General features: G+C 40.0%; 1 protein-coding gene and 1 long non-coding RNA gene across 7 annotated transcripts in view; one reads left to right on the forward strand and one right to left on the reverse strand.

The window, feature by feature from the left end:
- The window catches only part of LOC101737432 (fibroblast growth factor receptor 3), a 245863-nt gene that overhangs the window by 158849 nt on the left and 62415 nt on the right, over positions 1-24599 (reverse strand). For all 6 annotated transcript variants that reach the window (XM_038012432.2, XM_038012431.2, XM_062669671.1 and 3 more), the window contains 3 exons: positions 4845-5113; positions 4007-4044; positions 3763-3932 (listed from right to left, as the gene is read on the reverse strand). In XM_038012432.2, coding sequence (XP_037868360.1) covers positions 3763-3932; positions 4007-4044; positions 4845-5113 — 477 coding nt within the window. The remainder of the gene's footprint in view (positions 1-3762; positions 3933-4006; positions 4045-4844; positions 5114-24599) is intronic.
- LOC134199238 (uncharacterized) lies at positions 1890-4096 on the forward strand. Its single transcript, XR_009973641.1, has 2 exons — positions 1890-2063; positions 3737-4096. It is a non-coding gene; the product is annotated as an uncharacterized LOC134199238 (long non-coding RNA).

Genomic DNA, 24599 nt, shown 5'->3' on the forward strand with positions numbered 1-24599 from the left:
AGTGTACTTCGACAACTGCCGTTAGCATTGTAATGACCTTGTCATTAAAAAGGGAGGCAATTAACAGTATTAATTAGGCTAATTGACCGGCTACGTAAACCAACGAAGCAGATCCTTGAATGACCTTTATAAACAATTCGTTATCCTGAAACAACAGTTAACCAGTGAATAGCATCGGGTAGGTGGGTAAATAAAAACACACATTACATATATATTAGGTAAGGCTTTTCGAGAATTTTGACAGCTGCTCAGAGCACGAGTGCCCCAACTTTTAATTAGTCATACACTGATAACTTCGCTTCACCGCATTGTAATATCGAACCCCTTTTGTATTTATTATTGGCGTGTATGAAGGTTACTTATATAGGCTCATGTTTCGAGCTTGATGTATTTTAACTAGCACGCGAATTGAACGCCTTCAAGTTTTGTTAACACAGGATCCTGTTTCGTGTAATGACTGATTTACAACAGGCGTTTTGAGACTATCTTTTTGCTAAGGTGCTTTTGTTGGTGTAAGATCAACAAAAAATGATGTGATTAGGTATAAATCTTTTAATTGCGATTTGAAATTTTCTTTGAAATTGTGAAGGTTACCAATTAACTAAAATTTAAATTGCCTTTTCACAACACTACCAACTTACTGAAATACCTTTGATTATTCCTGAGCAATTGTTCTTGGTATTGTCATTATATATATCGATTTAAATTTTAAATTAATTATTATTTATATGACAATTTAAGGATGTTTTAATTAAATACATTTCTGTAATGTGAGGAAAGAATTTAGGCGTAGCTTTTTTTAGTTTCGTAATAATTTCTGTAAACCTATTGTGTTTTGACGCTCGCTTAGAAGGGTTTCAAGTCGTTGGTGCGGAAACAGGAAATGAATTAATAATTAAGTTTCAGTACGATGGAAACGTGACCGTCGCGACGAGAATATTGCTGTTGTTTTATTTCTTAAGTAATTCATCAGGCAATTTTAAGGCTCCATTTTGAATTTTGGCCAAAAAGAGCACTTTCTGACCATTTTGCAAAAGAAAAATTGCCATCGAAGGCAGACGACCTCGTGTAATATCTTCTTCTAATATCTTAAATGCATAATTAGGATCGTGGCTTATAAAAAAAAGTTTATAAGGTTTATTGTTCTCTTCTGAAGTCTTCTCTATTATTATTTTTTACTGGTGGTAGGACCTCTTGTGAGTCCGCGCGGGTAGGTACCACCACCCCGCCTATTTCTGCCGTGAAGTAGTAATGCGTTTCGGTTTGAAGGGTGGGGCAGCCGCTGTAACCATACTTGAGACCTTAGAAATTATATCTCAAGGTGGGTGGGTATAAAAAAAAAAATCTGCTACCTTTTTTACGCCTTGCTCATTCAATCGTTCCCGCCATCTTCTTTTCCCTTTCATTCTTTTCTCCTTTTCTTACGATCTCACTTACACCTTAACGCTCCGTTTTACGCCCATACTTTGTTTAAAATGTGTACATGTATAAAAAAAACACTCAAAAAAAAGTTAACCCTACAGCCTCTAATAGTTATTATACGAGAAAACGAATATCAGCTGACAGACAGAGGAAAAAATTGTAATTAACTTTTTTGACGTGGTAACACCAACTGCACGCATGAAAAAGTCACGTTCCGTCTGAGCCCGATCGTGTAAGCGAGAGCAAGGTACAAGCGATAGAGAGGCACGATCGGCCCAAGCGTTAATTTATCGAAAAAGTTCTAATTTTCAATTAACTCCTGCTTATACAAAATAATGATATATTAAAAGAGTATAAATGTACTAGAAAAAAAAAACCTTTATTTCATATATATTTGAATTTGATACTTAGCGCGGTTGGCGCTAGTATAAAATATTGTATAGTATAGTCTATGTACTGAATGTTTTGATAGTGGGCTAACCGTTGTCACGCAATAGCAATTTTTATGTGTCGTGTTTGCTATGTTTCTAAAATAAAAAATTATAATTAACTAATTTATCGGCTTTGTTGATTTGTATTAGTTTATGATGTGTAAGGCAATTGTGCAGTGTAGGATAGTGGTTGTTTAAATTCATATTATGGTAAATATTGTAGTGTTGACAATTGTTGTTGTTTTTTTTTATATTGTTGGTTATCAATATGTGTAATTTTCAGATGCCTGATGAAGGTCTAATAAAAGACCGAAACGTTGCAAAAATAATAATGTAATTTGTTATTATGGTCCTATCTTGTCCACATTCCTGAGATACAAAAAAATATTTTATAATAATTATGGACGACAATATTGATAATAATAATGATAATACATTGACAATTCAAATTCAATTCATAAAAGTATGCAATTTTTCATCAATATTTCTTTATGACGTTGTAGGTTTACGACAACCGGAAGATCTTCCACCGAGCTGATGTTATTTCTCGGTTGTTGTTGTTGTTGTTCGGAACTTGATTATATAAGCTTATCTTGAAAATGTGGTAAGCGAGATTCAGGCATCTGTCAAATATCTTTATTTTGTATGATGGCTACCGCCACAACGTTATCACGTAAAATAAAACTATCGTCAGTAAGCCGACTTTAAAGATAACCAATTTTTTTGTTGCCATTTTAGATAGATGATCGATTATAGATAAGGTCTACTTGCGCATGGACGTCACCAATACGATAGGTCCGAATAAACAGTATACGGATATTCTGACCTCAAATTTAATCACGCAAAAAATCCGCAAAAGTAGTGGCATATTCGCGGAATTAATTTACGCTATAGCTATATATCGATTTTAGCAATGACGGAAAGCACATCGCCCTACGGTCGTTGAGAGGAAAACAATTTAAGTATTATTATAATTCTTGCGCCAACCATGACAGTTGTCACAGTATGACAGGGTCGTAGCTTTTCCTGTAATATCAGAATGAGGAAATCTCCGTCATCTTCGAGGCGGAAATACAAAAATATTGCTTTCAGAAACATCACTCGTACGTCATACGTCCCTTACGATTATTATTCACGTCCTTAATAATTAAATCTGGTACCTATTCTAATGGAAGCCGCGGTATTAACGATTACAAATATCAAGTATATACATTTAAAAGCAAATTGTTTGTTTTTTTTGTATGAGGGCGTACAAAGAAAGGGTATTTTCTAATTCTATGGTGAACTTATAGGACGTCACTTGGATGTTTCTAAGACAAAATTTTATAATCATTTGTTTGATGTGCCTGAAATAGATTAATATAAGAATCTGAATAAATAAAAAACTTGGTGCACGTGAAAGAAGTGAAACTTCTTTTGTGGTGTGCAATATTGTGGTTTTCTTCATTTTTCATTCGTAAATCAAATTTCTCTGTGTATAAGAGAAATTACCTCTTAACCAATCATATATCTTTTAAATGATATATAGAAAAATATATATATTTTTTAAATCCTTCATTTAAAATAAAATTTAAGATAGTTAATATATTACTGATATCTATAGGAGCAATGGGAAACTAATAACAAACCATATAGTGTCCGACGCCCGTTAACAGAATGTGTTCAAGAGAAACGACCTAGCTCGGTTCCTCTCTCTCTCCAAGGTCGAGTGGTTAGCGAGACGTTCTGTCTATTTTCTCACTCTTACTCATCCTAAATTGTATCTTTTCTCTCTAGCCGTAACTGTTGGGAGTTAAATTTTATTCTCAACGGGCCTAAAGAAGTTTCACTTCAAAAACGGACATTGTTTTATTAATACTGTCAAATTTTTTGGTTTGTTATAGTATAAAGCCTACATCTAAGTACTCACATACGTAGCTGTAGCGGGAACCATGCGGGTCGTCGACACAGCGGCTCAAGCGGAGCGGATACAGGAGCGGGGCGGAGAGCGTTTAGTAGCCGCTTAACGCCTCGCGCACTCACTGCTATGACAGCAGCCATTGCTAATACACAAGCACCACCGAAGACTGCCCACAGAACCTGGTACCAACATGTCAAGTTTAGTATCATTAAAGAAATGACTTTGTATAAATCAGAAACAAAAATACACTTACATAGGTCGCGAGAGAGCCTTCATTAGCAGCCGTTGGATCTGAAAGTAAAACCTGTTTATAGCTACTTCAATTAAATTACTTTGAATTAAATTACCTCTTTATTTTATGTAATAGCATTTATTTGTGTAAATTTATCAATAAAAAATAACATCTTTTAGCTTGAAAACAATAACTTTGAAGTGAAACTTCCAACAAGGTTGTTTTAAACGTCTAACGCTACCATGGAATAGAAAGAGACAAAGCGAGAGTGAATGCGTGGCACTCGAACGCATGCGCGTAGTATACCTGTTACAAGCTAGCGCGAGCGTTACCAACAAGTAGCGTCCAATATTTTAATGAAGTATTTAAAATGTATATATGTATCTATTTTACTCTCTATAATTTAAAATATATATAATACTAGCTGTACTCGTCCGCTTCGTTGGGCATTTAAAATTAACATTATTATTTCCCATCCCCACAAAGATTCTCATCATTAACGCCCCCGCAACTGGTGTAGGGAATCAACACTCATATAAATATAAGTTTATCCATTAAGTACATCTATTTTCCACATGGATAACAAGTTTCAAGTCAATCGGATGCATGGTTCAGTAGTTATAACGGAACATCCGTAAAAACCACTGTAAATTTATATATTAGTATAAATAAATGTTGAAGATGTCCCGTCTCTTATACACAGCATTCCCTATTAAAAGAGCAATTTGATTTAAGGATGAAAAATGAAGAAACCACAATACTCCACATCGTAAAAGAAGTTTCACTTCAATCACGTGCACCAAGTTGCACGCGCACTTTTTTTTAGGTATTTTAAACATTTTGAATTAAAGACACTTACCGTATGCGGTGGTGTTTCCTGTTGGGCCTACGCAGCCTCGGTCGTCAATTAAGCTGACTCTGGCGAGCAGCTTGACGTCGAGTACTATATCTCGCTGTCGCTTGTCGCGCCGCTCGATACCCTGCCCACCGTGCCGCTGCGCAATAGGCAACAGTAGCCACCGTGGGCCGTCACCTTTCGAAACTGGCCCATCCGCGTCCACATGACGAGATATCGTGTTCGCGAACCACGGTGCTGGATGCGCTTTCGATACCATTTGCTTTCCTAAGCTGTGAGGAAAAAACATTTGGATTACGATCAAATAGAAAAACCAGTCATGGTAGGCTTTTGTTTTGCGGATATTTGCTCCTGTTTTAGAGAAATCTACATTAAAATTTATATGTGTATGTATATGTATATATTTCAGTGGTATGGTACACCGCGCGTAATTCGTTTCCAAATAATTCTTGTCCACCTGATGGATGTCTGGAAGAGATCGCTCTTAGCGATAAGACCGCCAATTATACTTTTTTTGTATTCAATATATCGCATTGTTTATTTATTTTTTGGTGTACAGTAAAGAATACTCTCTCTCTTTCTCTCTCTCTTTCTCTCTCTCTCTCTCTCTCTCTCTCTCTCTCTCTCTCTCTAAAATTTAATTTAAGATTTGTTTTAAAAAGAGAACTAGATTTAAATGTGTGTGTCAGATTATCTTTGAAAGTAAAAGGTCTTCTCCAGAGCTTGTTAAGATTAATTTAGCTTACATTCAATTAAACAACAAAAGCAAAAAAATACCTAAACGGAACGGTAGTAAAAGTATGCCAGATTATTTAAATTTTCTAGTATATATCACGCTATGTAAACAAAAATATAAACACAAAATATAATAATCTTAAGCTTAATTTAATATTCTTTGTATAGTGTTCCACAAAGACATTGACGAAAGCAATTATTAAATTGTTTCATTTTGTTTACTTTTATTCCTCACATTCCATTGCGAATAGCAACGTTCTCGGTCACAGAGAATTTTCAATAACGCGATAACGTAAAATTAATTTCGTGTTTGTTACTTTTGTGTTTCAAATATATTTTGATGGTTGACAATAACCCTTGTTTGACTGTTACTTTTGGAAGGGTGTCTTATGAGCTCGCACGGGTAAGTACCACGACCCTGACTATTATAGCCGTGAAGCAGTAATGCGTTTCAACCTGAAGGATGAGGCAGCCATTGTATTATAAACAAACTGAGATTTAGAACTCATGTCTCAAGGAGGGATGTCTAAGGGTTCCGCTAACGTGGACCAACTCGCCCAACCAACGAACGTATTATTAAAAAAACTGTGGACATTACAAGCGTAAGATCGGATAAGGTCAGATCCAAATTTTCTATTTGTATTTCTGTCTTGTTTTTCTGTATTTTTCTAGATTTTTTAGATTAATCATTTAAATAAATGTTAAGGGAAAAGTAGTGGCTGTTGATACTTAGACGTATATTACATTAAAGCCTTGCTTAATTGGTACTTGCAAAATATAATATTAAGAAGATTTGATTTAGAAAAATATCTCGAATTTTTGCCTCAGTCCGCAACCGTAAAATGAGTGACAAAATATTTTTATAAATCCAATATACGAGTATATCCAATCCAATATAATATGATTACAAAACAAAGAGCAGACTAATAACAAAACATTCTTCAACTATCAAGATAAACAGGATTTATTATTATAATTAGTGGAGTACTGCCATATAACAACAAACCTACATAATATGTATGTCGGAGACGGTCATTAGTAAAGTATGGTAGCAAAACGAAGCGCAGCACGATTCCCGAGAAGGGACAACACGATCGTTAAGTCGTCGGAGTTCGGCTAACGTCAAGAGAAAATTTCTAGATTGTTCTAAGACAACAAACGGGTTTTTTGTATTCAATGTTTCTCTTAATTCGACCACCCTAGCTATTTGCCCCTATGATCTCTGACGATGGTCTTAAAAATGCGGTTTCTTCAACATGTACATAACAAATCAACGCGTGCATAGAAGATTCTGGTCATTTGATGTACATAAAATTCAGGAAGATTGCTGAACTATTTAATTTGTGAAATACCTGCTACATGAGTTTTCAGTTAAATCAATTATTATAACGGAACGAAATTTCCGAACGTACGATACCGCCCCCGCCGCCGCCTTACCCCCCGCTGAGACAGAGCTTTCTGAGCGCGAAAACACACGCCCTCAGCGCGCGCGACGACGACCAGTAAAATATTGCGAGTCTTAGTTTAACTGTACGATTCTTAACTCATTTTGTATTTTATGTTAGTTATTGTGTCGCTTTTTATATTAAAACCTCATACCAAATCAGTGTAAACATTATTTCTATATCATCTTCGCCAACAGCCCGGAACAACGAACTCACAAAAACTCACAAAAGCCCCGCCAGTCGGACTTGTAGTGTTCAATTATACATTTTTACCTTCATGCACTGCTACCAAAAAAATAATTATGAATAGCGGTCAGATTTGGTCACTACGCAACTCAGTTGATCTTGGTATGATTAGATTCGATTTTTTTAATGATAATCTATTTAAAAAAACTCCCAAATTCAGTCTTCATCGAGACAGTATTTGTTTACGTTTATATTATATTTATATTGTTGTTCTATAACTGACTTGTTGTTGCTTGACATTGTATTGACATTTCTTTTTTTTTCTTCTTTTCGATATGACATGACATTTTTAGACATTTTTATTAATATTTCAACGAATAGTACTGTTTTTTTTATTATTATTATTGTATTCCATTTTCGAGCCGATGAATTGCCAATGCTATGTACGCCATTGTTGTCACACGCATCAGGCCATAAATTAAATAGTTTATGTTTCTTTTCAATGTTAGATGTGGCAGTACTTTTTTAAATAAATAAATAAATATTATCAGTAACTTTAACTAGTTCACAAAGTTAAGTTTTAATTCAAAGCAACACCTCCAGAGCTAATGGAAAACGTAGAATTGGAAACCGCATCATGTTTTATGTGTTCGTTTGATTCTACTTAACACGTTAACAGTCCCTATACAAGCGTTCCGAAACACGCCATATGTCCAAGTGTGATTATATATTTTTTGGCCATTATTCGATGTCCACTTATCGACTGATGCATTAAAAGTAACAAAATATGGTCGTTGACCCGGATATACCCGTGTACACCGGGCGGTACACGGACTTATGAATTAAATTACCGTGTACCCTTAACGTGTACCCCAGACTCATGAGTGGTTCCAGTAGACGTATGTATGGTTAGTTTATTACCATATCGATGGTTCACTTCCGTGGCAGACTACTTTTCCGCCAATACATACCCTCGAACACATAAATATAACATGAAGATCTATAAGCTATGGTCTGCAGAAGGTTACACTTGGGGATACCAAATTTACAATGGTCAAAGTGTGCAAGTTTTTGGTTTGGATACCGGAAGTATAGTAGTAACATTGGCAGAAGGTTTACTTGATGAAGGTCGCTGCATGATAACTGACAACTACTACACGAGCGACCCTTTGACAGAATTTATGTTTTCTCGCAATACAGACCTCTGTGGCACAGTCAATAAAAAGAGAAGAGGTTTACCGAAAGAGAGAAGGAGAGAAAAGCTGAGCATTCTAGCAGCACATGAAACCATTGTAAAAAAACTTTTATAGCACGAACTTGCACACCAACCCAGTGAAATACGGTTTTTCAGCACGGAAAGAACAACGCAATCACATGCAAGGTCATCAAGACCATTATAATTATCAGGACCATCAGGATTACCAGGGCCATCATCAGGAAGACCGTTTTCTTCTAGTTCAAGAAAGCCGCTGAAAAACACACATTTTTTGGAGTTTTTGGGCAAGAAAGAATCTTGATTCATCCGAAGACGATGCGTGAGATGCTGCCAAAACCTCCTTGATGAAGGTCGACTTGCTCCATATGCAGGGGCCAAAGCCAAAAGGGTATCAACGCAATGTAAAATTTGCAAAACAGCATATTGTGTTGTTTGTTTTTCTAAGCTTTTAGTTCACCAATAAAAAATTGTATCTTTTTTTCTAAGTTTTTTTATGACGTGTTTCTATACCAAGAATTAAAAAAAAATATGACATGTTTTCGACTTTTTCCATTTATTAGATCCTTGGCCACAAGTCCACAAAGAAAACACTAACTAATTTGACAAGTCCGTGGATCTAGGCCCCGTAGAGAAACACATCGGCTCGTGTACCTCATAGGGTACACTAACTCGGCGGAACCGCTCACCGTGTACCACATACGTAACACCGGACTGTTAACGTGTTAATGGTTCTCTGTGAGTTCTAGTAAAAGTTTTCAATAAGTGAAAAGTTTATGTGAATCGTGAACCGCGTCTAGGGGTATGTTTTGTGTGTCGGACCTACCTGAAAATGTAAAATCAATAAATTTTTGGATATCAGAAAGATAATAATTATATAAGTATACTCGTAATGTTGACAGTTGGAAGAAGGAAATAAAGGCAGGATTTGTTCCGTTCTTCCAGCTAATCGTTTTTGTGGACCCATGAATTTTTACAAATTGAATGGTTTTTGTTGCTTTCTTCGAACTCACAATTTAGCGCTACGTCCATAGAATACAAAATGTGTAAAAAACTGAATAATAATATATCGTCTTCTCGCATGAAAACTGTATAATCTCAAAACTTACTAATTTTCCAGGAGAGTGTTTTAAAGGTTTAACATGTTATATTTTTAATATTAATCATATCTGCAACATTTATTTTTTATTTTTTACCAGGTACATTATCTGTCTTTTAAAGTAAGATAAAATTATAATATTAGTTTTGTTAATAGTAGTCAAAATAGGTAAACTAAAAAAAACTAAAACTAAATTACGCTCTTTTGACAGTATTTATGAGAAAAATACTGGTGATACCAAATGTTTACGCATATTAACTCAATTTCGAATATTTTTGGAAATTGTACACTTTTAATGCGAAAAAGCGATATGTCAAAAAGTGTCGTTTACTCCCTTTTTCCAATTGGTGGTTCATATAATAACAACGTTGAGTTGTAATTTGTGACCGATCTTGTTAAGATAACGAATGATTAACCAACATTCTCCGTACCTAGACTAGAACAAAATTCATGAGTAATGAACTAACAGATGTACTTTGGAAGCCTTTCGACAAACACTTCATACAAATTCTTGCAAAATTGTGATATCAAAATGGCTTTTTTTTTATTGCTCTTGTAGGCAGACGAGCATACGGCCCACCTGATGGTGAGTGGTTACCGTCGCCCATGGACTTCAGCAATGCCAAGGGCAGAGCCAAGCCGCTGCCTACCGTTTAATACTCTCCACAAGCCTCCTTTGAAGAAGGACATGTCATAGCGCTCGGTAAGCACCGTGGAGGGGAGCTCATTCCATAGCCGGATGGTACGTGGCAAAAAAGACCTCTAGAAACGCACTGTGGATGACGGCAGTGGCTCCAGGTAGTATGGATGAACTCTACTACCAAATGGCTAATTGAAATGAAAATAACAATACTGATCAATCACAGTCTTGGTCAGTTCGTATCCGGGACGTTTTTCGAACGTAATAAATTAAAAAAACGGGCTTATAAAAACCCCGCTAGGAACCCGTTAAACTTGGTTACGAATTTCAAAGTATGGCTCCGTAACAATAAACAAGTAAGTTTTAAACTCGATAAATATTACGTCCTAATCAAACGTAAGTAATACAAACTATCCAGTAGTTATCGATCGAAGTTGATCACCGCGGGCTGTTTGCTCCGAATTATAAATACATATCTCGTGCGTGGGATAAAGCGAAAACAAAATATAATGAATACATTTGTAGACACTGCCTATGTTATGTACAAATTTAAATAGGATTATTACTTACATACTATATAAGAGAGAGAGTGAGAGGGAGAGAGAGAGGAAAAGAGAGAGGGAGAGAGAGAAAGAGACAGAGAGAGAAAATGAACTCGTTTTTTCATGAATTTGTAATGTTTCGATGACACACGATTTCAAAATATGTTTTATCAGTTATAACGTATGTATTTTTCCCGGAAGCGTTTTTAAAACGCATGTCATATTTTGTCACTACAAAAGCTTCATAGCCACTATCAAATGTGATGGGCCTGGATATGGAGTATGCTTTGGTAAGCAAGGTTAATGAGTATGTCGTAATTATGGGAAATATACATACGACCGAAAAGAAATATATTATATGGAAAAGAAAAATTCGCTGTACGAGGAAATAATAATTATTACGGAAAACCAATCGTCATATTGTTACAAATGTTATTTCTTTAATAATGGAGATAGATCGGCCTTGGTTGCTGTGTGATTTTGGGGATAAAAAAATATCTGAAAGAAAAAACATATTGAGAATGTCACATCTCAAAGAAAAAAACATATTTATAATGTCACATATCCCGTGTGAGTTTCATTGGCTATAAATAATTTTCATGTACACAAATCACGGTTTTTTTATTTATATATCTAGGAGTGAAAGACTGTTTAATACGCGAAATGCGTAAAATATAATGCGTTTTGAATTTGAAGAAGTTTTTTGTTATTACTGGTATTTTACTGGTGATAGGACCTCTTGTGAGTCCGCGCGGTTGGGTACCACCACCCTGCCTATTTCTGCCGTGAAGCAGTAATGCGTTTCGGTTTGAAGGGTGGGGTAGCCGTTGTAACTATACTTGAGACCTTAGAACTTACATCTCAAGATGGGTGGCGCATTTACGTTGTAGATGTCTATGGGCTCCAGTAACCACTTTACACCAGGTGGGCTGCGAGCTCGTCCACCCATCTAAGCAATAAAAAAAAAATAAAAAATAATATTACATTTTTCTAAATTGTAAACTTTTTTTTAATGATTGAATGATTACTGGTGGCCTGGAGGCATTACTAGTTTCACCAGAACAGGTGGGCGAGCAAAAGCTCATCCAGAAGGGGTGGGATTTACTAACAGCTGTTGGAGCCTTCCGAAGGAGACCTAACAACTCAAGAGCAACTGCTTCGTGAATGAATCTACTACCGGATCGGAATCGCGACCCGCTGAGAAGATCCGGCGAGAAATTCAGCGGGCTGATGTATGGGTTAGGCTGCCCGTCGACCTCTTTGTCGAGCTCTATGAGTACGGTTATCGGGGTCCCTAAGCCTGCTCCTAGTGTTAGAGCTAAAGGCGTCTAATGCAAAGGTTATTGGATCTGATGGATCCGTAAGGTCGTGTCTAGGGCGTCGACGGTAATTGGCTCCTACGTGATTAGGATTCGGGGGATAATTTTAATTTGCTATAAATTGCTGTCCTGTTAAGTTGCAAAAATATTGTTTGAACGAAATAGCCTGTCACCGTGCATCTATATCAACCACGCAATAGATAAATAAGGTTATTTATCTATTCCGTGGTATCAACGATAATCACACTAAAAGATTAAACTCCAATCGCGCGTTAGAGCAGACGGGCAAATTTTTCTTAACTTGCTAACATTCCGTAAAATAATCTCGTATTAATTAGCTGAAAATAAATTAGGTTACAATGTTAACTAAATCACTTTTTAAGGGATACCACTATATGAGTCGACTATTATCAAAGCCGGCAATGTGACAATCAGAAAAACGAATTATTGACTTTGTATTCCATTGGCAGTCATAAAACTCTTCTGAACGACATCTTAGATAAATAACAGGTTAAGTATTAACCTTTATTTAATGCAGGTTTTGAATCGTATTCTTTGAAGGAGACGATTATATTCAAATCAATCTGTATCGCCATATCAATAACATTTTTTTGTCCAAATACACAGATTGCCACCTTTGATAATAGACGACTCATATATTCGTATTTCGTATACTGGACCACATTTTATTGTTTTTATAATTATGGAGAGGCGAGTTATTAAAATTGTTAACGGAATTTCTAAATCAAATTAAAAGTGTATTTAATGCATACAATCACAGTGGTGATGTTAATAAACGTGGAAACTGTGTAAGCATTATTTCTCTCAAAAAAAAGTTCCGACCTACTCTCACTAAGCGCCTAAATAAGTCTTAATTCACAAATATGTTAAAATGCATTGAAACTATAAGCCGTTTTGTGTATAATCTATATCTATACTAATATTATAAAGAGGAAAGATTTGTTTGTTTGTTTGTATTGAATAGGCTCCGAAACTATTGAACCGATTTGAAAAATTCTTTCACTGTTTGGAAGCTACACTATTCCCGAGCGACACAGGCTATAATCTTTTTTGAAAAAAAATTAGGGGTTCCTACTAAAACTCAAATAACGTAACCCAAGGTGTAAAAAAATTTGCTAAAATATTCTTACATCGTGTGCCCTGCGAAAATTATTCATGATAGAATAAAATAATGTACTGCGACTTTGTAGAACACATTATTATGCATATGTCTAACTATAATAGTTATGCTGTAATAAGTGTTCATACATTTTTTTAAATAAAACAACGTCGTTGAATTTTTTGTTAATGACGCGAGCGGAGCCGGAGCGGGCCGCTAGTGTATAATACAATAAATGTATCATAACATCGTGGTTATTTTTTTTTTTTTTTTTTTTCCTACCTAAGCTGATAGCCCTAGCGGCTATTTCAGCGTAGCCTTAACTTTAGTAGGTGAGCTCACGGGGCTCAAACCTGACGATGTTGCTAACACGAACCCTAGCAAGAGTCGTGCTTCGCAGAATCTACCACCGGATCGGAAACGCGACCCACTGAGAAGATCCGGCGAGAAACTCAGTGGGCTGTGTCTGAGAGTTAATTTACTCGTCGAGCCCTTCGTCGCAAGCGACGGGTTCGACGAGAACGGTGACCGGTGCTTGAAGTACCTAAAAGCACCGTTAGTGGATCAGGAGGATCCGAGATGACGTGTTTAGGGCGACGTCGACTGCTTTCCATTCTGTCCGCAGGATCGGGAATGTAGTTACCGGCGGCCACGATGAGAGGGTTCTCGTGTCGTGCCGCTTTATCGAAGTGGCGCATGGACGCCGACTGCAGATACTTACTGATGGACTCTAAGTCCAGGTCGTCATGGAGGTCGACGTTCCTGACGAACCACGGGGCTCCGACGGCTATCCTGCAGAAACGGGATTGAATAATTTGAAAGGATTTTAAGTGTATGCGGGCCGCGTGAGCGAACACTACACTTGCATAGGTCATGACGGGGCGTATGCAAGTTTTGTAGAGTGTCACCTTATTTCTAAGGGACATTTTACTTCGCCTACATATCATCGGGTAGAGACGTCCTAGGATGAAGGCGGCACGATCGCGTACCGTCTTGATGTGGGGGCGGAATGTCATCCTACTGTCGAGGGTGACGCCTAAATATTTGACCTTCGGGGCCCACGGTATGGGCTGGTCGTACATCGTGATTGGGCGAACGGCGGGGGCGGGGGTGTTGACGCGCCTAGTCGGGAGAGGGATGCTCAGCGTGGTGTTCGGAGGGCGACCCCTTTTGAAGAGCACCGCTGTGCTTTTCGTGGGGTTAATGTCGATGCGCCACTTCCGGAACCACTGTCCCATGGTGGTAGCTGCGGTCTGAAGTCGTCGATGAAGCAACGCCTTCTTCCTACACGAGTAGTAGATGGCGGTGTCATCGGCGAAGAGCGCCAGATGGGTCTCCGGAGACCGGGGTATATCGTTGATATACAAACTGAATAGTAACGGGGAGAGGGCGGAGCCTTGCGGGACTCCGGCTGTGACGTGACGGGGCCGGGAACGCGTTCCCTCGACTCGATACCGGAACGAACGGTTCGACAAGTAGTCTCGTATGATGAGCACGAGTCTGTCTGGCACTCCCATGTTATACAGTTTGTATATCAAACCGTTGTGCCAGACTTTGTCGAACGCCTTCGCTATATCGAAGAAGAGGGCTCCTGTCGGAATGGGTTTCCGCCTGTTCAGCCCTAGTAAGATGTGCTCCGTGAGGCGGTGCACTTGATGGACGCACGAGTGTCTGGCGCGGAATCCAAACTGCTCGTCTATCAGAATTTTGTTCGCGGATACGAAGTCCCAGAGGCGTTTACGAAGGAGCCGTTCGTATAGTTTGCCTATCGCCGGGAGGAGACTGATGGGGCGGTAACTCGCGGTTTCGTTCTTCGGTTTGCCCGGCTTGTGTATGCCGATAACGTCCGCTTCTTTCCACGCCGCGGGAAAGATGCAGTTCGTCATAGCAGCATTTAATATGGTGGCCAACATCGTTATCAGTTGGGCTGGTAACAATTTAAGCGCGCGGTTGCGGATGCCGTCGGAGCCGGGAGCTTTCCGTGGTTGTAGGCTATCGATCGCCTCCTTGACCTCGGAAGTGGTAATGGGGGGTAACGCGTCCGAGGGCGGCAGGGAAGCTCTGCGCTCGACCTCCCTGTCGACGAACTCGGTGTGTTCGGGGTCCGCGTGTTGAGTGCTGGTGGTGCACTGCTCTTGCAGTGCATCGGCCAGCAACTCTGCCTTGTCATCGTCATCGTAAGCCGGTGGTTGGCCTGAGGGGCGTACGAGAGGCGGCATAGTGGCTATAGTTTCGGACTTGAGGGTCCTAGCTAGTTGCCAGTATGCTTGGTGAGTGGGCGCGAGTTCTTCTAAATAACTATCCCAGTTTTCGTTTCGGGCGTCGCTTAAGCGGGATTTGACCTCCCGCTGTAAGCGACGCATCCGAGTCCGGTTTGAATCCGTGGGATATCGATCGTAGGCCCGGATTGCCGCGTTTCTAATTCTAACGAGGTCCCTAAGTTCGGGGGAAAGTCTGATGCGGTGGAAGCAGTCCTCCACATCGACTTGTTTCGAGGATCTTATGATCGCCGTCGAGACGTGATCAGTGAAGATGTTTATGGATTCGACGGTATCCTCGGGGGATGGAGTTGAATCCGGGCCGCAAGGGAGGATTGGTGGAGCGGTGTCAGCTAAGCACGTGCCCAGCTTCTTCCAATCCACCATGGTCCTCGTATCTGGTTCGCGGTTGAGTGGGCGACCGAGCTGCATGACGACAGGTCGGTGGTCTGAGTCGAGTTCTGACATTGCCTCGATGGAGCGTAAGCGCAGAGTTACGTTCCTCAGCAGTGCCAGATCTATTGTGCTCGGACGACGCGCGGCGTTGTACGGATAGCACGTGGGGGTCGGGGGGTTGAATACTTCGAATGTGAGGTCGTCTATGAACGCGTCGAGACGCCTACCGTTCACATTCGTGCGATGGCAGTTCCACCTAGTGTGGTGGCAATTTAAATCGCCTGCCAGGATGACCGCGTCCCCCATACCGAACAGTGTCTCGAGGTCACTGCTCAGGAGGGGTTTGTCAGGGGGGAGATAAACGGATGCGATGACGATCGGCTGGTGTCCCGTCAGCGCGATGCGGCACACTGACGCCTCGATATGTAAGAGCGAGGGAGTATCGAGAGGGACGCAGTGCAGGGCCCTCCTATAGTAAATGACAGTCCCGCCCTTGCGGGCGGAGAGTCTGTCATTCCTAACCATGACGTAATTCGCGACTTTGGGGTCGCGACGCGAGGGCTTTAGGAAGGTCTCCTGCACCAGAAGGATGTCGATGAGATTATCGCGGAGAAACTCATATACTTGATCGCGCTGACGCGCGAGTCCGTTAGCATTATAAAATGCTAACTTTATGGAACGCGGTTTTTCCCTACCGTTGCACGCCATTGATTACCGGTAATCAAACCAGCGTGCGCTGGACGGACTCGATGACGTCGATGTACTCGAACGTCGCGTTTAGGCGGTCTTCGGCCGTGACCGCTCTGCGCATGGCGTCGGCGAACGCACGCATGCGGTCGATGTTTATCGCGGCGGTGTAGTCGCGAATAATTGTAAAATCGTTTGAGTGCGCGGGGCCGGGGCGAGGCGCGGGACCGGGCGCGGGCGCGGGGGCGGGGCGCGGCGCGAGTAGAGGTTGCGACGCGTACCGCGGTTGGGGTGCCGGTGTCGTTCCTGCCTTCGTGAACGGCAACGGTTTCGCCCACGCGGAGACGGTGGGCACCGGAGCCGGTACGAAAGCCGGTTTCGGCGCGCGGGGCGCCGAAGTCTTTGGGCCAGCGGTTTTAGGGGGCGCGTTTGCCGGGCGCTTCCGTGGAGCCTTGGGGCATCCACGGTAGTTGGCCGTGTGTCCCTGCTTGCGGCAGAGTACACAGCTCGGCGGCTCCGTCGCTGTCTCCTTCACGCGCGAGCAATCGGTGGTCGCGTGATCGTCTAGACATTTCACGCAACGCGGTCGCGCGTTGCAGTTACGCGCGGAGTGGCCATATAGCTGGCAACGGTGGCACTGCCCGGGAGTGCCGCGTTTGTAGGGGGCCTCTACGGTGACCCCCGATAGGCCGCACACGGTGCGGAGACATGAGGCAATTTTCTTGCCCTCCGGTGTGGCTTCTAGTGCTACGAGCACCATATCATACGCGAATTTATCGCGCCCGCTGTGCATCCGGTGCACGCTTATGACGGGGTAGGACTGACCTACCAGGTCATTTTTGATTTGCTCGACGTCGAGCTCTTTGGGGACTCCGCGTATTACGACGCGGAGTTCACGCTCCTCCTGGAGCGCATAGGTATGATACCCTATGCGTTCCTTGCGGAGGTACGCTGTCAACGACCTGTGGTCGTCGGATGTCTCTACCTTGATCTGAATTCCATGCGGGATATTCCTCGCATGGACGACATTGATCTTTTGGGCCTTAAGGGCCAGGGACACGCGATCCCAAGAAGATTTTTCCCGCAGGATGACCGGCGGCGGCGCGGGAACTTTTCGGACGGGCGCGGGCCCGGGGCGCGGCGACGGGGTTGCGCGGCGAGGGGAGTCGGGTGAGACCACGAGTTTAGGACGCGACGCGTTCGCGGCCTTTGGCTGTTTCGGCGCCGCGGACGGTTCCACGGCGCGGGCGCGTTTTTTCCCGCGCGCGACGGTGGTGAACCCTTCCGAGGTTCCCGGTTGGGGACTCGCGGCGGACTCGTACTCCATTTCCGACTCGGAGTCGGAGCCGGAGCTTGATGACGCGCAAGACGCGATCGACGCAGGCGCGGGGGTGGGGGGCGACATCGGCGAGTCGCGAGGTACCGGCGCGGGGGGCGACAACGGAGAGTCGCGGAGTGCCGGCGCGTCAAGGCCGGCCTTGTAAGCTTCGAACTTTGCGATTATGTCCGGACAGACGTCGCGGACGAACTTAAAGAAGAGCGCGCCATTGGCGTCACTCATGGTGAGTGTGTGCCCGGGGGGGGCGTCCCCGGGACTTAAGCAAACTCGCCGAAAGGCGAGTCCCCTGAGTGGGATTTATACCCCCTGCGCTGTACCAGCCAGCAGTGATTTGCAGGGGGGGGATGCCTATGCCGTGAAAACGGCAGTCAGCTGGGATTGGGGTGGAGAGTTTGGGAAGGTGGGGCCCCACTGGGTTGTGAGTGCCACAACAAGCGGTGATCGCAGTGGGGGTTCAGTCTTTAAAAAAACTGTTTTGTACGACGGATAGATAAATAAATTTAATAAATGGTAATGAATGAATGAATGTGAATTGGCGTTTTCGAATGCAGAACAAACGAATTCGAAATGTTTTTTCGACCCAAGGTCGCTACGCCAGCGCCCGTGCGTCAGGAATTCACAACAAAGTCGCGATCGACGCGACAGCGACAATGTCGTGTAAACCAAAACACAAGTTCGCGACGGCAGCGACAATAATTCGAGAAAACACGTCCGGACTCGACAGCGTTGCAAACGGAATGTCGTGGTTATTCTGTTTATCAAAAAATATATAGTTATATTGGGAGCCGATGGAATACGCACGAGATTCTATTAAATCGCATTCGAAGCATTATGGCTTGACACTTATTTTTGAAAGGAACCAATAATAAACTGTATTTATTAAATTCGGATGAGATGTTTTATTTTGTATTGTCGGTACATTTATGAGGCTTTCAACCGCATATTCTGGTGTATTCGTTTAATTTTATATTATACAAGCGGCTCGCTCCGGCTCCGCTCGGGTCTTTAACAAAAATTTCAACGATATTTGACGTTGTTTTATTTTCTTAAATAAAAGAACACTTATTGCGGCATAACTATAATAGTTAGACATATGCTGTCGCGACACTTTTTTGTATATAATTATGTGCTCTACAAAGTCGCAGCATATTATTTTATTCTATCATCAATCGTTTTCGCAGGGCACGCGATGTAAAGAATATTGTAGGTATTTTTTTTGCACCTTGGGTTACATTATTGGAGTTTTAGTAAGGATCCCTAATTTTTTTCAAAAAAGATTATAGCCTATGTCACTTGGGAATAGCGTAGCTTTCAAACAGTGAAAGAATTATTCAAATCGGTTCTCTAGTTTCTGAGTCTATTCAATACTATGCACGTAGTAAAAAGCGGTTATTTCAATGTTACAAACAGACACTCCAATTTTATTTATATGTATAGATTTATTTTGTCGATTATAGAAGTCAGCATTTTCACGAAAGAATTGTCATATATATCGAAAGAGAAATCCTACAGTTCTTTTTTGGGCAACTTAGAGGAATATTAACATCTCGCCATCACCGTAAGGTGTTTCTGGCCTCAACCATATTATTATGATCGGTGTGAACAGAGACCTAAATTTGTGAACGAACTGGCATTAAATTTTTTACCTGTTTTAAAAATCGCCCGTCAGATTGTATGACAATGGAAACGAATAATTATGTCCGTCGTAATATCGTCTATCAGCGAAACAAAAAAAAAAAACGAACAGAAAGATGAATTAGAACAGAATCGATTTCGTGGTTCACCCAATCAAAATTCCTTCAAAAATCCTTTTGCTGTGATACAAAGAATATTAAAGAAATAAAATTTTCTTCTCGAAATAGGCCTACAATGTTAAAGACAATTGAGACTCAGGTCACGGAGCATCCGGATTTTAACCCTCTCGAGCAGTTAAGCGATTCTTTAACTGCATGCCTCTGACGCTAGAAGCGTTAAAATGAGAATTAATTTACCCGGTTCTGACGACATTCTTTTGTTAGGGATGGTTAATTTTCGAAATCCGTTTTCCGTTTCCAAAAATAATTTTCTTTTGTCGTTCGATCTTTAAATAGACGCTATAATCTGTGGGTTCTCTTTAAGGTTTTGTTGACGTTTGCTTATATGTGTTGTGTACAGAGTACAATGAAGTAGGAAACCTATGGAAATGAAACGTCAACCAAAATTTCGTGCCACTGTGACGTCATCTGGCCACAAAACATGGCGGCTTTAGTGCTGTACAAAAGATTTCAATGTTATCAGGTTTTATCGATAAACGTTCTTGGCTCATTTTATTTTAAATATTGTTGAGTATTATTTATTTGTAGAATTTATACTTTAATGGGAAGTAAGTAGGTATATTGTTATGTGCAAATATGATATGATTTAGATGGGTGAAATCTAAGACAAGTTCGTTCTTCGAATTTGCCAAGTAAACGATATGATGATTTTTAAAAGTTGCTACACTGATTTTATAAAGTTGTCGTTTGTCGCAAAACATAAAGATATGGCGTAGTTCAAAGCCATCAGCCCATTTCTAGCATGCTAAATGTTATCGTAAATTGAGTACGTGTTTTTCTTAGACTATAACAATCTATTTTAATTGTTTTGCTGACTCTAAAGTCCGTAACATACTACCGCAGCGCACCACAAGGAAGGTGCGCCGCACCATTTGAATCACTTTCGCTTGAGAGTGATTCAAATTTTAAACTTATCAAGGGACCGCGTGAAAAAAAAAACACCTACAGAACATTTATTCATTAATTACAAACGTCATTCCTTGTGACTTCCTCTCTAAAATCACTTAATTATTAAATATTTAACAAATTTAATGTTTTACTCACTGCGGAATAAAACTATTTTATTTAAATAGTTCCGAAGAGATTTTGTCGGTAGCCTTTTTCCCGAAATATCTAAACAGAATTTATAAATATGTTTTGATGACATATTTTAAAGTGGTATTTATGATTAGTGTCATGATCAATAGATTCCGACCGAAAAATGGATTTTTCGGATGAGGGCTCCATAATGAATTTAAATACATATAGATAATAGTTTTAGGGCATTGACTTTCTTGAGATCCTATAAAATACGTTTTAATTATTATTTTTGTATGTTTTAAGCATGATAAATTATGAAATTTTATATAATCAATCATATTAAATCGATATCAAAGTCAATAAATAATGTACAACCCAAAACAGACGGCCGAACTGACGTGATAATGACATTTGGCGCGCTAAGCATGGCGGATTTTCGGCCTCATTAGACGGAGACGGAGATATTTACGTATATTCATGTTTCATTTTATGTACGCACTGAAATACTGTTATATTGTTTTTCTGCGAGTTAAAGTGCTGAGTAAGAACGAGATAGATATATGTTTATGTATGTGCCTTCAAAATGGGTGCTATTTATATAAGCAATTGTACGTATAGAACAATATGTCGTGTCCCTACTATATAGGTCTATGACAGAGTATTTACATTTGGCATGACTGAAGGTTGTGTTTGTTGGTTTTTTTTTTAAAGGGATTTTATGACCTGGTAACTAAGACCTTTAAGTCATGTCTTATTTTAATCTAAATTCTTAATTTTATGTGTGTTTGTTGGTTTAAGCCCGTTCCACAGATTACTTTTGTTGATACTATTTATTAAATTAATGCGCATATGGTACGTTTGAAACGATCAGGCAAGCTCTTCCTGATTCTATCTAAGCTTTTAAAGCTACTGAATGACAAACTTTAATTTGTTAAGGCAAACGTGCATTTTGTTCTCAAAGACGACATAATGGTTCCACAAATGAAACTGACATTAAAAAGAGACAAAATATGTGGGTATTGGATTGAGAGAGAATGAGATAGAATAATTTTAACTTAATTTTTTTATTTTTTATTTCATAAATTTATAATATTTTTGTGTGGGTAGGCGAGCAATACACACGCAAATTTTTCGCCCCTGCTAATATTAATTAGATTAAAATTATAAAAAGGATAAAATAGTGATTGTTTAATGCTGTAATTGTGTCTTAATCTTACCTATTCTCGCTGTTTAGTGTTATACAACTTTTAGCAACAATAAAACACACTTGTTTTGGCCGTAAACTTTACTTGCACACATCATGGATCTGAAACTTATAAATAGTCTAGAAAGCCTCGAGAAGCTTTTCCAAACACGTATGAACGACTATGACCTGAAGCTGCAGAAGGCATCTACCGGAGCTGTTCCAGCACATGTCGATATTTCAACTTTATCGCGTGAGTTTAATGATTTTAAAGCTTTTGTGTGGCAAACACTTTCTCAGATGAAGACCCAGATTGAGCTTCTCAGCCTCGGGTTGGATAGGCATGAGACCATGATGAGAAGAAAAGTTCTACTTCTACATGGTATTCCTGAAAATAAAAATGAAAAATTGCACAAATCTATTGTTGAAGTTTTCACTAGAAACATGAAACTCCCTGAAATTTGCATAGAACATATCAACAATTGTCATCGGCTCGGCAATTCTCAGGGCAAAGTCAGACCTGTCCTAGTGCGTTTCTGCAGCATGGAGCATCGCAATGTTGTATGGGATAATAAAACCAATCTGAAAGGCTCTGGAATCACTGTCTCTGAATTTCTCACCAAAACGAGACACAAGATCTTCACTGCTGCCCGACAACATTTTAGCGTCGGTAACTGCTGGTCAGTGGAAGGAAAAATTGTCATTCTAACACCTGACAAAACTCGTCATAAAATTGAGTGTAAGTCTGAACTGGACGCCTTAACATCCCGATACCCTGCTGCTGCGGCCATCCATAATTCTCCACGGACCAATGATGACCGCGAGACTGCCAAATCTCAGCCAAAAGTGACCAAATCAAGTCGGCGCCGCGTTTAGGCACCTATATCGGCGCTTTTTAAAATGCTTTGCTGGACTTCCACACAGCACATCTTAAAATAAATTAATATGTAGTGTGCAATGGTAGTTTGAAACACTATGGAGGTATCTACTTTATTACGTACAAAGTTTTATTAAAAATAAAAATAAGAATTGTCATACATGCATGTGTTTTAAATTGTCGGTAGTCGGTGATAATAATATGTTTCATGTATTCTAATTTTTCTTTATATGCTTATATTTATATTGTAATTGTATAGTTACTGTTTGGTTGGTTTATGTATCACGGATCAAATACTAGTTAATGTCGAGAGAAATTGTTTTCTGAATAATATGTTTACATTATTTGACATCGACTTGACATTGACATTTTGCTTTCAACTAAACTGTCTTTTGCGTTTTGTTCTTGTTGTTAGTTGACAAAACATACTTTGTGATTTGCGTTTTATTCGTGTTCTTTGCCAAAAAATTTGTGTGGTGCTGTGTGGTCATAAAACTTTTTTTTTTTTTTTGTAAAACATGTCCTTTTACTATGTACTTTATAATTTAAGGTTTTTTTTTTTTAAATGCTAATTTCTTTTGTGTCTAGCAAGCATATAATTTAAGTTGTCTTTAATTTTTCTCTGTTCAATCTCTGTCACTAAACCAGCGAGTTGGTAAGGTAATCCACTGGGTAATTGATTAATTTGGTTTTTTTTTTTATTTTTTTATTTAAGTTCCACTTTGGTTCTTCTGCATATACACATACACGTCTTAATTGTGCACGTCTGAAATCTATTAACATATCAATGTATGAAACTGATGATTTACTTGATCTCAATGATAGTTTCTTTTCGTGTACCTCTTCATCTGATAGTTTTGTCAGTGTGAATAGTAGCTCTTCCACAGTTCTGACCCTACATGATCGGATCGCCCAATGTTTTTCTACTTATTCCAATAATCTTAATATAGCCCACATTAATGCTCAAAGTGTTCCTAGTCATTATACTGACCTTCTGTCCTCATTTAGCAACTCTCCACTTGACGTCATACTTATTACTGAATCTTTTTTAAAACCCTCTCTTCCTTCTTCATTTTTTTCACTCCCTGGATTCGTACTGATCAGAAATGACCGAACCGAGAAGGGGGGCGGTGGCGTGGCTATCTACCTGCGTGCTGAAATTCCATTTAAGGTTATAAATGCGTCACCCTCTCCTTATTCCGAATCCGCTGAATTTCTTTTTCTTGAGATCTCCATATTTCACTCTAAACTCCTACTTGGTGTTTTCTATAGCCCTAACCTCAATATTGATTATTTCAATTCTCTTGATTCTGTCTTGCTCGAACTCTGCTCAAATTACAATCATGTAATCATTATGGGAGACTTCAACACTTGCCTCATCAAAAACAACTACCGATCTCGTCAACTTCTATCTTTACTGTCTTCTTTTAACCTTCAGGTCTTACCATCTTCTGCTACTCATTTTTCTCCTAATTGTACTCCTTCTTTACTTGATCTCATGATAGTATCTTCTCCTGATAATGTTATCACTCATGGTCAACTCTCCGCTTCCTTTTCTTATCATGACTTGATTTATCTCTCCTATCGTGTTCGACCCCCTAAACGTAATTCACAATTTCTCCTACTTCGCAATTACAAGGGTATTGATCTGGGAGCGTTGCGACGGGATGTAAATAATACCGACTGGTCTTGTATTCTTGAACACCATAACATTAACGACATGGTCAATTCTTTTAATTATAAGGTAATCAGTTTGTTTGATCAGCATGCCCCCGTCCGTCGAGTTCGAATTAAACATAAACCTGCACCGTGGTTAACGCCGGATATTAAAACTCTGATGGCTCGCAGGGACAAAGCCAAAAGAAGATACAAACGTTGCCCCACT

This window comes from Bombyx mori, chromosome 8, assembly GCF_030269925.1.
Source record: "Bombyx mori chromosome 8, ASM3026992v2".
Lineage (NCBI taxonomy): Eukaryota > Metazoa > Arthropoda > Insecta > Lepidoptera > Bombycidae > Bombyx > Bombyx mori.